We start from the raw sequence: 13,218 nt of genomic DNA, 5'->3' as shown, positions 1-13,218 counted from the left end.
CCCCTCTCCCCATTAAAAGTCTGCGCAGATTTCATAACTAGCTTAGTCCGCACCGTGGAACATCTGTAATTAAAAGATAAATGGCAAAATAATGTTGTGGATGCTTTGTAATTGTAGGTTGTTAATTTTTAATTACTCATTTTTCTTGAAAACCGATACACGCGACATCTGCACACATTTGCTTCCGTGCTCCCTTTTTAATCCCAGAGAAAACGTTCTCGGGCGCTGGCAATATCGGTTTCATCATCAGTCCGAAGCAACTTGATCTTTCATGACAATGACTCCGCAGTTCCCTGAATCCACTTAGCTGCCTTATAGCATCTTAGGCAAGGAATCGGAAGCGAGGTTCTGCGTCAGACGGCTCCAGCATGTCTGTGGCATGCATGATGGGCATGTGCATTTAAAGCAGCTATTGTGTCTGGTGTGGGATAAACCAGCCAGTCAGCCCTCTTGGAATCGGTATTTTCTCTCTCTCTCTCTCTCTCACTCACTCTCAGCCTCTTTTATTGTTACCTGAAAACCAACTTCCCTGACCGAATAGTGTACTAAGAGCCCTAGGGGAGCTGGGGTAGGGGAGGAGGGGTTTGTGTGTATGCGCGTGAGAGATTTTGTTAATGAAAGTCACTAATTACCTTTCTCAGTAATTGTTTCATTGTCCAAGAGGAAGAAATTGTCCAGCTGTACAGTCAAATAACACATTTACTGAAAGCTTCCATCTCTCTGTCCATCTTTTTTACCTTGGGTGTTCAGCAGTGCACTGTGAGCGTTAATATTTTTTTTTTCTTTCACTCTTCCCAAATCCAGAGGGTTTAGGTGAGTGGGAATATAAATCAGGCAGGTGAGGTCTTCTCATCTACACAAGTGCAGCCTGCAGCCCGTGTCTTCCATGCCTTCCGTTCAAGGCCCTACTGAGAGCTCACCTCCTCCAGGAGGCCTTCCCAGATTGAGCCCCCTCCTTCCTCTCCCCCTCGCCCTCCTCTCCATCCCCCCCCATCTTACCTCCTTCCCCTCCCCACAGCACCTGTATATATGTATATATGTTTGTACATATTTATTACTCTATTTATTTTACTTGTACATATCTATTCTATTTTATTTTGTTAATATGTTTGGTTTTGTTCTCTGTCTCCCCCTTCTAGACTGTGAGCCCACTGTTTGGGTAGGGACCGTCTCTATATGTTGCCAACTTGTACTTCCCAAGCGCTTAGTACAGTGCTCTGCACACAGTAAGCGCTCAATAAATACGATTGATTCCTGCCCCTCTCACTTCTCTCCCCCTTTTAGACTGTGAGCCCGCTATTGGGTAGGGACCGTCTCTTTATGTTACCAACTTGTACTTCCCAAGTGCTTAGTGCAGTGCTCTGCACACAGTAAGCGCTCAATAAATACGATAGAATGAATGAATGAATGAAAGTATATAGGAATAGCCCGAATTGAGTTCTGTAGCTTTAGTTTGCCCAGCCCCTGGACAGGGCACTCCAGCCAACTGGCCTTCCCCGCTCTGACTTTGCTCCAGAGGATCTGCAGTAATTGTTTTCCTCATTCTGAAAAGTAGGCAAGCGGGCACGTACTGTTGCCTGGAAATCATTCCAGTCAGGTGTAAATTGCAGGACTTTGCAGGGGCAAGCCCTCACCAACTACAGCTCAGTAGTTCTGCACTCTTTCTCCTGCTTTTGGTCTTCCTGCTTCTTTTGGAAGCAGCACGGCGTAGTGGATAGAGCACGGGCTGGGGAGTAGAAGGTCACGGGTTCTAATCCTGGCTCCGCTACTTGTCTGCTGTGTGACCTTGGGCAAGTCACAACTTCTCTGTGCCTCAATTACCTCATCTGTGAGGTAAAATGCGGATCCAGACTGTGAGCTCCACGTGGGACAGGGACTGTGTCCGACCCGATTTGTTTACATCCGCCCCAACGCTTAGTACTGTGCCTGGCACATAGTAAGGGCTTAACAGATACCATAATTATTATTATTATTATTAGCTTCTGTCCTCTGTGGTTTATCATGCATGTAGCTACCCATGTCACTCTCCTCCTCAAAACTTCCAATAACCTCTCTTTTCTTCTTGCTTAAAACAAAAGCCCGTAGCCATTGGCATCGCTGCTCTCCACCAATTGTTTTTCATTAACTCTTGTCAGATTCTAGCTCAGGAGAATTACTTCTCTGAGATTCTCGGCACAAAAAAAAATAGAAAGACACATTCAGGATGTCTTTTCGAAATGGGGGAAGTGCCAAAGCTGGAAAGGACGAGTTCTTCTCAGTGTTTTGGGAGAAAAGACATATTTAACTGATTCGACTCTGTTGTTTACTTCATACTGGGGATTTTTACAGAAGTCCTGAAAGCACTTCCCTCTCATGAGCTCAATCAAATCCATAACTTGTGATTGGGGAGTAGGTTTAGGGGCAGTCAATTTGACTTATCCAATTAGAAACCTAATCCAGCATTTTGGCTACTCCGCGTAGGATGGGCATTCATCTAGTTTAAATGGGATCATCATGTTTTCAACTGATCTGTTAGATTCAAAAGCTTTTGATTCATGAGAGTAAGGTTAGGGCCGCCTAATAGCACTGAACTAGTACTAAAAAGGACAAAAATCAGGACCCTCATATTCAGAATAACCCGCAGCTCTGCAAAGACCCCAGTCACTGTGGTTGAACTGGATTCCCAAAGAGAATAATAGCCAAAGTCAAGATTCAATCAAAATTGCTTATTGGAAGGATTATCAATAGAGAGAGAATGATGGAGGTATATGGAATGATATTTAATGACACTGAAATTAAAAGCTACAAATGCAAATCTTGATTATGTCGCCAACTTGTACTTCCCAAGCGCTTAGTACAGTGCTCTGCACACAGTAAGCGCTCAATAAATACGATTGAATGAATGAATTTTCTGATACACATAGTGAGAAGCCACTCGCTATGTGTTTGGACACGTACTGTACCCAAAAAAAAGGGGGGGTTGGCATCTGAAGACTTTTCTTGAGAAAAGTGAATGGAAAAGTGTTCGGTATAAATGACCCCAAATTAGCTCATTGTAACTTCCCTTTTGTCCAGGCATGGTCTAAGCAGAGAGAGATAACTCACCACAAGGAATTTTTCTGGCTGCGTTCTTGGGGAGCGGTAAACAACACAACACGCCAGCCTTTTTTTCCCAGTCAATCAACCAATGCCGTAGTATTTATTGAGTGTCTGCTGTGTGCAGAACACTGCAGTAAACTCCACCCCATCCAGAGGAGGGTCGAGCCACATATGGCTCTTCCATTATTGGCAGAGAAGCCAAGCTATTCCTAGAATGCTCCCAATGGCTTAAAGGAGGTATACTGCCTTTGCACCCTGAGTTGTGTAGTTCTTCTGGTCTTTTCTTGACAGGCTGTCGGCCAGGCGTTTAAAAGGGTTCTAAAGCATGCAGCTCCAGCTGTGACCCAGTCTAGAGCCCAAATTTCCAAGCCACTGGCTAAATCTCACCGTATTCTTGAGTTTTTGACAGGTTTTGGCTGAACGGACTACAGGTAGATCTTTAAAAAAAATCAATTCTATTAAACATTGAATCTTCAACTCTTGTCATTGTCATGCATTTCAGGCAAAAAGAGTTTTACTGAAGGCTGCCAGGTTTTTTGGCCTGAAAAGCAGTTTCCTCAACAGGATCTCACATCACTCAGTCCCAGGTCAGAAGCAAGCACATTTTGTGAAGAGGCAGTGGCCACTGAAGCCTATTACTGATTTCTTGCTGTATATAGGGCATGAAACAATCTCAACACTGTTACTCAAATGACAACCCCTTTATCTTCGTCTTCATCTTCCAATGATGCTTCCTTTTTTTCATCTGATTGGGCCATATGACATTTCGTGAAACATTAGAAATAAAAAGGTTTATAGTTGCAGGATACAACTTGAAAATGTGGTTGTGTCATTTCCCATTGACTGACATGTTGTGAATTAGTAGCTGTTCCAGATCCTCTGGGAAAGTAATGTGAAATTCCTTTTATTATAAATTCTCAAACATTAAACATCAGTAACCTATTGTTTAATGGTAACAGCAGTAGTAATAACACCAATAATAATTGTGGTATTTGTTAAGCACTTACTATGTGCCAGGCACTGTATTAAGCGCTGGGGTGGATACAAGCAAATCGGGTTGAACACAGTCCCTGTCCCACGGAGGGATCACAATCTTAATCCCCCTTTTACAGATGAGGGAAGTGAAGCACAGAAAAGTTAAGTGACTTGCCCAAGGTCACGCAGCAGACAAGTGGCGGAGCCAGGATTAGAAACCAGCTCCTCTGACTCCCAAGCCTGTGCATTTTCTACTAGGCCAAGCTGCTTCTCTTTAGTAGTAGTAATTATTGAGTGCCTACTGATTTCATTGCTCTGTTTTCAACATTTGGGAAATACAAAAGACACACGACACTTTCCCTGCCCACCGGGAGTGTACAGATAAAGAAATATTGACTATGCATATGTACCCAAATGCTGAGGATGGCCATAAAGAAAGAAATAAGTGCAAGAGACAGCCAATGGATTAACAAGATTTCAAGTAATTATATATAATCAGGGAAAGTTTGATGGAGGAGGTGGGATTTTATGAGGACTTTGAAAGTGGGGAAAGTGGGGGTCAGGCTCCCGGGACTTGTGGTCAGGTGTCGGCAAGATGAGAGTGAGTTATAGCCGGGAGCTGGGCTTGAGGGGAGCGAAGCACGTGGGCAAGGAAGTAGCAGATGAGGAGAGCTGAAAAATAAGGTAAAGGGAAGTGGTGGAAAGCCATGAAGCCCATTACTCGACGCGGAGAGGTGGGCAAAGATTGGAGGGTTTTGAAGTGTGGACTGAAAGACGGACAACAGGGTGAAGTGTGGACTGAAAGATGAAGAGGCTGGAATCGGGGAGACCATCGAGGAGACCAGTGCCACACTCCGATCACGAGAGGACAAGGGCTAGAACCAGAGTGAAGACTGGGTAGGGAGGAAGGGACAGCGCCGTGCAATATTTCTGAGGAAAAATCTATAGGTCTTAGTAGGAGACTGAGTGTGAAAGTGAGGAGCGAGGATTTTTTTTTTATGGCATTTGCTAAGTGCTTACTGTGTGCCAGGCACTGTACTAAGTGTCCAGGTAGGTATAAGGTAGTTGGACACAGTCCCTGTCCCACATGAAGCCCCCATTTCACAGATGAGGTAACTGAGGCACTGAGTAGTTAAGTGACTTGCCCAAGGTCACACAGAAGACAAGTGGCGGGGCTGGGATTTGAACCCACGTCTTTCTGACTCATAGGCTCGTGCTCTGCCCATTAGGTCATGCTGCTGCGTCTCCTATCAGAGTTGCAGGATTTGCCTCCGGGCAACTTCTGCTAGGGAAGATTTGGACTCCAGGTGCCCTCGGAGGGGTCGGGGGGAAGAGAACCAAAGGGAGCAGGGTTGGCCAGGAGTAGAAGAATCTGGTTGTACAGTAGGAGTGGGGTCCTGTGGCCAAATTCGATTTGCATCCATCCCCAGCTGGCCTCAAGCCAAATGTTTTCACTTTTTACACTTCCGAAGCCCAGTGGGGGTCCGTGGATGTGTAGCTCAGCTGATCTCCAGGCCACGGGCAACCTATTGGTCTGTATGTATTTCAGGGGCTTGGCGTGTCCCGCTCAGTCAGAAGCTCCGGGTTGTGAAAATTGGAGCAGTCCTGGGGGCTTCAGAGCTCCCTCTGGACTTTAGTGAACGTTTGGCTCAGAACGCAAGTCACCTGCAAAGCACAGGTCCCCGTGGCCCTCTCCAGCGACACGGAACGAGAGCAGAAATGAAAAATGTGTATTTGAAACTCAACACCGTTTTGGGGTCTCTTGCCCCCAGTCTTCTTTCCTCAAGAACTGGATTAGAAGTCTGCACTGGGCTTGCATCTTGCGGCTTACTCCGGGGGACAGCATTCTTGGAGAAAAGAATATAGAAGCAGTAATGATGGCATTTAATTATGATGGCATTTATTAAGCACTATGTGCAAAGCACTGGGGAGGTTACAAGGTGATCAGGTTGTCCCTCGGGGGGCTCACGGTCTTAATCCCCATTTTCCAGATGAGGTCACTGAGGCCCAGAGAAGTGAAGTGACTTGCCCAAAGTCACACAGCTGACAATTGGCAGAGCCGGGGTTTGAACCCGTGACCTCTGACTCCAAAGCCCGGGCTTTTTCCACTGAGCCAAGCAGTAAGAGCATGAGGCATCTTTACGGTTCAAAACCAGATCTGGTGAGCGAGATCATAGCTTCGTAGAGAAGCGGCGTGGCTCAGTGGAAAGAGCACAGGCTTGGGAGTCAGAGGCATGGGTTCAAATCCTGCCTCCGCCACTTGTCAGCTGTGTGACTTTGGGCAAGTCACTTAACTTCTCTGTGCCTCAGCTACCTCATCTGTAAAATGGGGGTTGAGACTGTGAGTCCCCTGTGCGACAGGGACTGTGTCCAACCCGATCTGCTTGTGTCCACTCCAGCGCTTAGTACAGTGCCTTGCACATAGAAAGCGCTTAACAAATACCAGAATTATTATTATTTTATAAGTAAAACCATTATGCCACGACAAAGATGGAGCTGGGTTCTCTCACTCCAAACGCTACCCCATTCTAGTTGCATCTTTTCCCTTTGGCTTGCATTTAATAAGGACCCCTCAATGTGCTGTAAAAGAGTTTATTATTTAAGGGCCTTTGAACACCCGTGTATCTGTAATGATTTTCAAATGTCAACCAACTGATTTCCAAAAGTCCCTCGTGAAGAAGGTGTTGCCCGAGTCGGTGGCAAAGAGATTTGGCATCAGGCCCAAAATGGGGTTGGTTGGGCCAGTCCTGCTGAGCAAGTGGCATCCTGGATTCACTGCGCATTTCTCCATTTACTGCTCTCTGAGCAATCAGTCAGTCTATTGATTTCTTCATTCATTCATTCAATCGCATTTACTGAGTGCTTACTGTGTGCACAGCACTGTACTAAGCGCTTGGAAAGTACAGTTTGGCAACAGATTGAGACAATCCCTGCCCAACAACGGGCTCACGGTCTAGAAGGGGGAGACGGACAGTCAAACATGTAGACAGGCACAAAACTGTGTGCAGAGCACTGTACTAAGCATGTGGGAGAATACAGTGTAGCAGAGCTGGTAGACCCATTCCCTGCCCACCATGAGCTTGCGTTCTAGAGAGGGAGATAGACATTAATGTAAATAAATAAATAAATTACGAATATGTACAGAAGTGCTGTGGGGCTGAGGGAGGGGTCAACTGTAGCAGATTGATGGGCTGGATGCGTTCCCCTTTGAGGTGGGATGATCTTCTAGACTGTGAGCCCACTGTTGGGTAGGGACCGTCTCTATATGTTGCCAACTTGTACTTCCCAAGCGCTTAGTACAGTGCTCTGCACACAGTAAGCGCTCAGTAAATACGATTGAAAGAATTAATGAACATGAGAAGCAGCGTGGCTCAGTGGTAAGCCAGAGGTCATGGGTTCTAATCCCGGCTCCGCCACTTGTCAGCTGTGTGACCTTGGGTAAGTCACTTCACTTCTCTGGGCCTCAGTTCCCTCATCTGTGAAATGGGGATGAAGACTGTGAACCCCACGTGGGATAACCTTGTATCTCCCCCAGTGCTTAGAACAGTGCTTGGCACATAGTAAGCGCTTAACAGTCTTTTAGACTGTGAGTCCACTGTTGGGTAGGGACTGTCTCTATATGTTGCCAACTTGTACTTCCCAAGCGCTTAGTACAGTGCTCTGCACACAGTAAGTGCTTAATAAATATGATTGATTGATTGATTGATTGAACGATTGATTAACAAATACCAACGTTATTATTATTATCATTTGGTGCCTTCCGAAGCTTGGTGTCGGGGCACACTGAGACTCGTGTCGGATAGAAGCAAGAGGCATCCGGAAAGGTACCCTGTGACGGCCTCGCCTATTCAATCTTGACCTGTTGAGTAATGCCTTGGTCGTATACCGGCCGTACCGCTGTGCCGCTTGGATCGTAAAGTGTCTATTTTGGGACAGCTGACCGTCCCAAGGACACCGGACAACGGCTGTGTGCACAGAGAGGGGAAGACAAACCATTGAGACTGTTGCAGGAGATTATTTTTTTGGCCGTGTCCCTCGACGGGTTCTTGCTTTTATTTTTTCCAAGACTGCAGCATGTTCTGTTGCCAATGTGAACCCAATGGTTGTGTAATAGAAAATACTTTGGCCCCTGCTGTCGCTCTGCTCCAGCCTGACTTCTTTCTTACGGGGCTTGATGGTTTTAAATTCTGTTATAAATTCCCTTTTAAGCCCATTATCGGATACATTTTTAATTTGACAGCGACATTATTTTTAGTAAGTCTTTTTGTACTCATTAATTGAACCATGTAGCTGGTCCAAAAAAAAGGTGGAGAACAAAGAAGTCCTGCTAAATATTTATGCCTCCTTTCTTTAATCTATTATTTAAGACAACTGGAAACTTATAGCCCTTCCCCATTCTCTTCCTTATAACCACAGTAAGGCCTTTAGATGCACACAGTCCTGACTACTGGGATACTCACAGCCAAACCATTTTTCAAGAAACCTCAGCCACGGTCCTTCTACAGAGCCAGCCAAAAAGAGGCTAGGTGCCCCTCTTGCCCCTCTGAGAAGCTGCAGAGCCTTGGGACAGGGTAGAGCGGGAGTCAGATTAGGATTGTGGAAAAATGCTGAAAGATCGGTACCGAATTTTCAGGTTTTTGAGAAAGTACGTGGGGCCCGTTAACTGAAAAATTGCTGGCAGGACTTTGGAAACTCGGGCAGGAAAGGAGGAAAAGCAGCGTGGCTCAGTGGAAAGAGCCCGGGCTTTGGAGTCAGAGGTTGTTGGTTCAAATCCCGGTTCCGCCAGTTGTCAGCTGTGTGACTTGGAGCGAGTCACTTCACTTCTCTGTGCCTCAGTTACCTCAACTGGAAAATGGGGGTGAAGACTGTAAGCCCCGTGTGGGTCAACCTGATCACCTTGTATTCCCCCCCGCCAGCGCTTAGAGCAGTGCTTTGCACATAGTAAGCGTTTAATAAATGCCATTATTAAAAGATGTTTGTTGAAGGCCCGGGTTATTAGCTTTCTCAGTATATTAATTGGCCCCGGAAGTCAAATAGAAGAGAAGGCTTGAGGACAACAAGCAGCTGAACACAGAAACCAGCAGGTTTTACTTACAATTTTCTAGGTTCTTCAGTTTTTTCAAAGAGCCCTGGGCTGGGGAATGGAAGATTTGGGCTCCAGTCTGAACTCCCGGGAGGCCCACGTCAGCTGCTTTTTCTGTATGCTCCAAAGTACATAGTGCAGTGCTCTGCACACAGCAGGTACCCATGACAGTGCTCTCCCCCAGAAGGTGCTCAGGAAAAACTGGTAGTGATGATGACCAACTCCGTGGAACGTCTGTCAGCTTATCTTGGTTTTCCTAGCCACGGAATAGGGACGACATAGTACGTCTCCTACCTTGGTCACTAGTAGTTTGCCAAGGTAAGTGAAAAGATAAATGTGACAGGATTTTACCTCTCGGGAGCAAAGACAGGGTATTGTAGAGTTTTATTTTTGCTGGATTACCGTTTAGGATGAATGGGGCAAATGTTCCACACATTGTTCCTAGCAAAAATTCTTTGATTGGTTTATAGTCTTTAACTATAAGCGAAAGTGATCAGTTTTGCGGTTTGAAGCAGGGAGTCAGAAGGCCCTTGGTTCTAGTCCTGGCTCTGCCACTTATCTGCTGTATGACCTTGGGCAAGTCACTTCATTTTTCTGGCCTCAGTTCCCTCATCTGAAAAATGGGGGGTAAGACTGTGGACGCCATGTGGGACAGGGACTGAGTCCAAACCGATTTGCTTGTACCCACCCCAGCATTTAGAACAATGCCTGGCACGAAGTAAGCACTTAACAGATACCCCGGTTATTATTTTGCTTGGTGCTAGCAGCTTAATACATGATTGTGCTGTTTATTGAGCGCTCATCACTGGGGTAGATGCAAGTTGATCAGGTCAGAACAGTCTCTGTCCCACAAGGAGCTCACAGTTTGCTGTTGGTATAAGTGCAGACTTATGGTAAAACTGTTTTAATTTTTCCCGACTTTAGCCAACAGCCTGCTTTAAGCAAGTTTCTTTAAGTATGTGATTTTTCTTCCAAATTGTTTCTTAATTTTTTGAAACAACTCGAAGGCCTTCCTTCGTCCCCATACAGCACCGGGGTGCCCCGGCGTCTCCACGGTCAACAGCCCCATTGCTATTTGGAGCTGAAACGGGGGACTGGGGACGCACTGCCCCTCTTGCCAAAGCCAAATCATCCTCCGGCAGGAAGTCAGGCCACTTAACGCAGCACGTGAGGATTAAACCAGCCTTCGAAATCACCCTTCTGAAACCCCAACTCCTCCAAGAGGCCTTCCCCGATTAATTTCAAATCGCCCCAGGTTATATCCCCCAACCGTCACCTCGCCACTTCTGGGCTATTATTTCCATGATTATGTCGGCGATTATGTTCAGTGGGAAACTCTACTCAACACTATCATTGTGGGCAGGAATGTGTACCAATTCTACAAGCGCTTGTACTCTCCCAAGCACTTAGTAGAGCACTCTGCACACAGTAAGCGCTCAATAAATACGATTTATTAATGGAAACGATTAGGAGCACACTCCTAGAATTTTCAGTGCACTGCTGATGGCTTAATGGAAAGAGGACGGGCATAGGAGTCGGAGGTCGTGGGTTCTAATCCTGGCTCCGCCACTTGTCGGCTGTGTGACTTTGGGCAAGTCACTCCACTTCTCTGTGCCTCAGTTACCTCATCTGGAAAATGGGGATTAAAAGTGTGAGCCCCACGTGGGACAACCTGATTACCCTGTATCTGCCCCAGCGCTCAGTACAGTGCTTGGCACGTAGTAAGCACTTAACAAATACCATTATCATCATCATCTTCCGTCCTCTGTGTCATCCGTGTTGGGTTTTGTGACAGCTTCATATACGGGGAGAACTCGGAGTTGCCGAGGTAGATGCTCATATCCTCAGACTTAGGGTTCAAGGAACAGTAGGAGAGGAGATGAATACGAGCAGCGGCTCTGCAAGCCTGGCATCATTTTTGCAGACCTAATGGCTATAAAAGCTATTAGGGAGGGTGGACTAGTTACTTCCCTTCAAGCCTCTTCCACCAGAAGTATTTAGGGAAACGGTCAAAGGACTATAAACAAGGCTTTCCATCTGGAGAACTCCTGCCTTGCCTTTTTTTCTAGTCACAGCAAATCACATCCCTCCGGCCCCTCCTTTTCCCTGCTGAGCCGTGTTTTGTTATTTACTGTGTTTCATTATTTGGAAGCCCTAGGCTGGCTCAGAATACATAGGACACAAATCAATTAAGGCTTAATGAAAAGAGAAAGGAGCGGGGGCCCGGAAACTACATGTTTACGGTGCAGAGAGCAGCGGTACCCACCAAACTCGATGTTCCTGATTTGGATGCTCGCCACAGGTCCGGCCTCGGCCCTAGGTAGCGCCAAAGGAAAACCGAGGGGAAAATTTACCATTTCTCAAGTTTGGAGCTGTGGAAAAATCTACAGGGAGTCGTTATCATCCTCATCGTCATCGTCGTTGTTGCTGTTATTGTATTTTTAAGTGCTTACTGTGTGTCCAGCACTGTCCTAAGCACTTGGGTAGATATAAGATAATCGGGTCGTACACGGTCCCTGTCCTACGTGAGGCTCACAGTCTAAGTAGGAGGGCGAACGGGTATTGAATTCCCATTTTACAGATGCGGAAATTGAGGCACAGAGAAGTTAAGTGATTTCCCCAGGGTCACACACGAGGCAAGCGGCAGGGCTGGGATTAGAACCCAGGGCCTCTGACCCCCAGGCTCGTACTCTTTCCACCAGGCCGCACTGCTCCAGGCTTTGGACCACACTGAATGCCAAAGTGTGTCGATCCCTCAGGCCAATAGATTTGCCATCACCCAGAGATAATGTGAGAAATTGTCTTAGGCTTCATGGGGAGAGGTGACGATTCCCAGGTAGCTGAGGTAGCCGTGAGGATTTACCCTCAGACCCAGTCTCCGGGGTTCACCGTAGCCCAGCAGATTGTCACTGACGCTGTGAAATTGTCTTCACAGCCCTTCCATGCTTTACCATTGGAAGCATGTCCACTGTTGAGCCCTACCCAAGAGGGGTGGCCAGGGCGCAGGAGGAATTCAGGTGCCCTAGAAGCTGGCACCATCACGCTGGCTAATCCTGAACAGACCAACTTCTGCGCCCTGGCCTACCGCAGAGGCCTCATTTGGACCACTGGCGAGCCCTGACAGTGAAGAGGGGGTGCGGGGTGGAATATTTCGCTAATACCCAAATGTCGGAAACCAGGGGCAGATTTAGCCTTGTGGTAGCTGTGGACTGGCCAACCAGAACCTCCAGTTGCCCACTGAGAGGGGGGAAGCGTAATAACTGCCTTCAGGTATTATGAGGAGGACTGTGACCAGCCGTTTCCTGCCTCGTGGAGCACTGAATCACAGGAAAGGGACTGGCATTTTATAGCAAGGAAGGGTTTGGTTCAGTGGAGGAGGAACTCTTTGGCCGTAGGGTACTTAGAGAACCTGCCAAGGGAAGGGGCGAACTCTCCAAGCTGTGCACATCCATACTTAAAAGAGGAGAGACAATCACTGCCCCACCCGTTGCAGATGCAGGGAGTTTGACCAGGTATAATCTCACCAGCCATTCACTGTGAGATCATTTCTCATCCCTCTCTTTTCCTTTTCCTCTTTCCAGGACTGGGAAGGTCAGCCGTTGTTACCGCATCGTTTACCACCGCAAGGAGAAGATGCTCACCAAGGAAGAGGTAGCCCAGGTTCATGGAGCCATTCAGAAGGCAGTCGTGAAGGTGCTGGGAGTGGAAGGCAGGTTTTGACGTCCCCATGGTTCAGCTGGGTTACCGGGAATGGCCACCTGCCTCGGGGAGATTTTTCCAAATCAGGAAAGGCTACTGGGTCTGCATGTGAATGCCAAACAGCTTTTGATAAATGGATTGCTTTCAGGGCTTTAAGAGAATTAAAGATTACTGTGGATATTTGCCTTTTGTTTTGGGAAGGGGAAAAGAGGGAAGAGGCAATAACCTGTTAACGCTATAAAAGATGTGCCTGGTGGGTCTATGCATGGTCAATAGGTCCCCGGGGTTTATTAACATACAAACGCCAGGTGTGTTCCCTTGTTCACAATACCTGCCATCCATATTTAGAGGTAAGCGAAGCAGGGACACAGTTCCAAACTCCA

The 13,218-nt window shown here is 46.9% G+C and overlaps 1 protein-coding gene across 1 annotated transcript in view; it reads left to right on the top strand.

The window, feature by feature from the left end:
* FARS2 (phenylalanyl-tRNA synthetase 2, mitochondrial) overlaps nt 1–13,013 on the top strand; it is a 271,576-nt gene extending 258,563 nt beyond the window's left edge. The window contains exon 8 of the mRNA XM_038770346.1: nt 12,718–13,013. Coding sequence (XP_038626274.1) covers nt 12,718–12,856 — 139 coding nt within the window. The 3' untranslated portion in view covers nt 12,857–13,013. The remainder of the gene's footprint in view (nt 1–12,717) is intronic.
* Nucleotides 13,014–13,218: the final 205 nt, after the last annotated feature.

This window comes from Tachyglossus aculeatus, chromosome X3 (genome assembly GCF_015852505.1).
Source record: "Tachyglossus aculeatus isolate mTacAcu1 chromosome X3, mTacAcu1.pri, whole genome shotgun sequence".
Lineage (NCBI taxonomy): Eukaryota > Metazoa > Chordata > Mammalia > Monotremata > Tachyglossidae > Tachyglossus > Tachyglossus aculeatus.
This window is presented reverse-complemented; position numbering and strand designations above follow the sequence as displayed.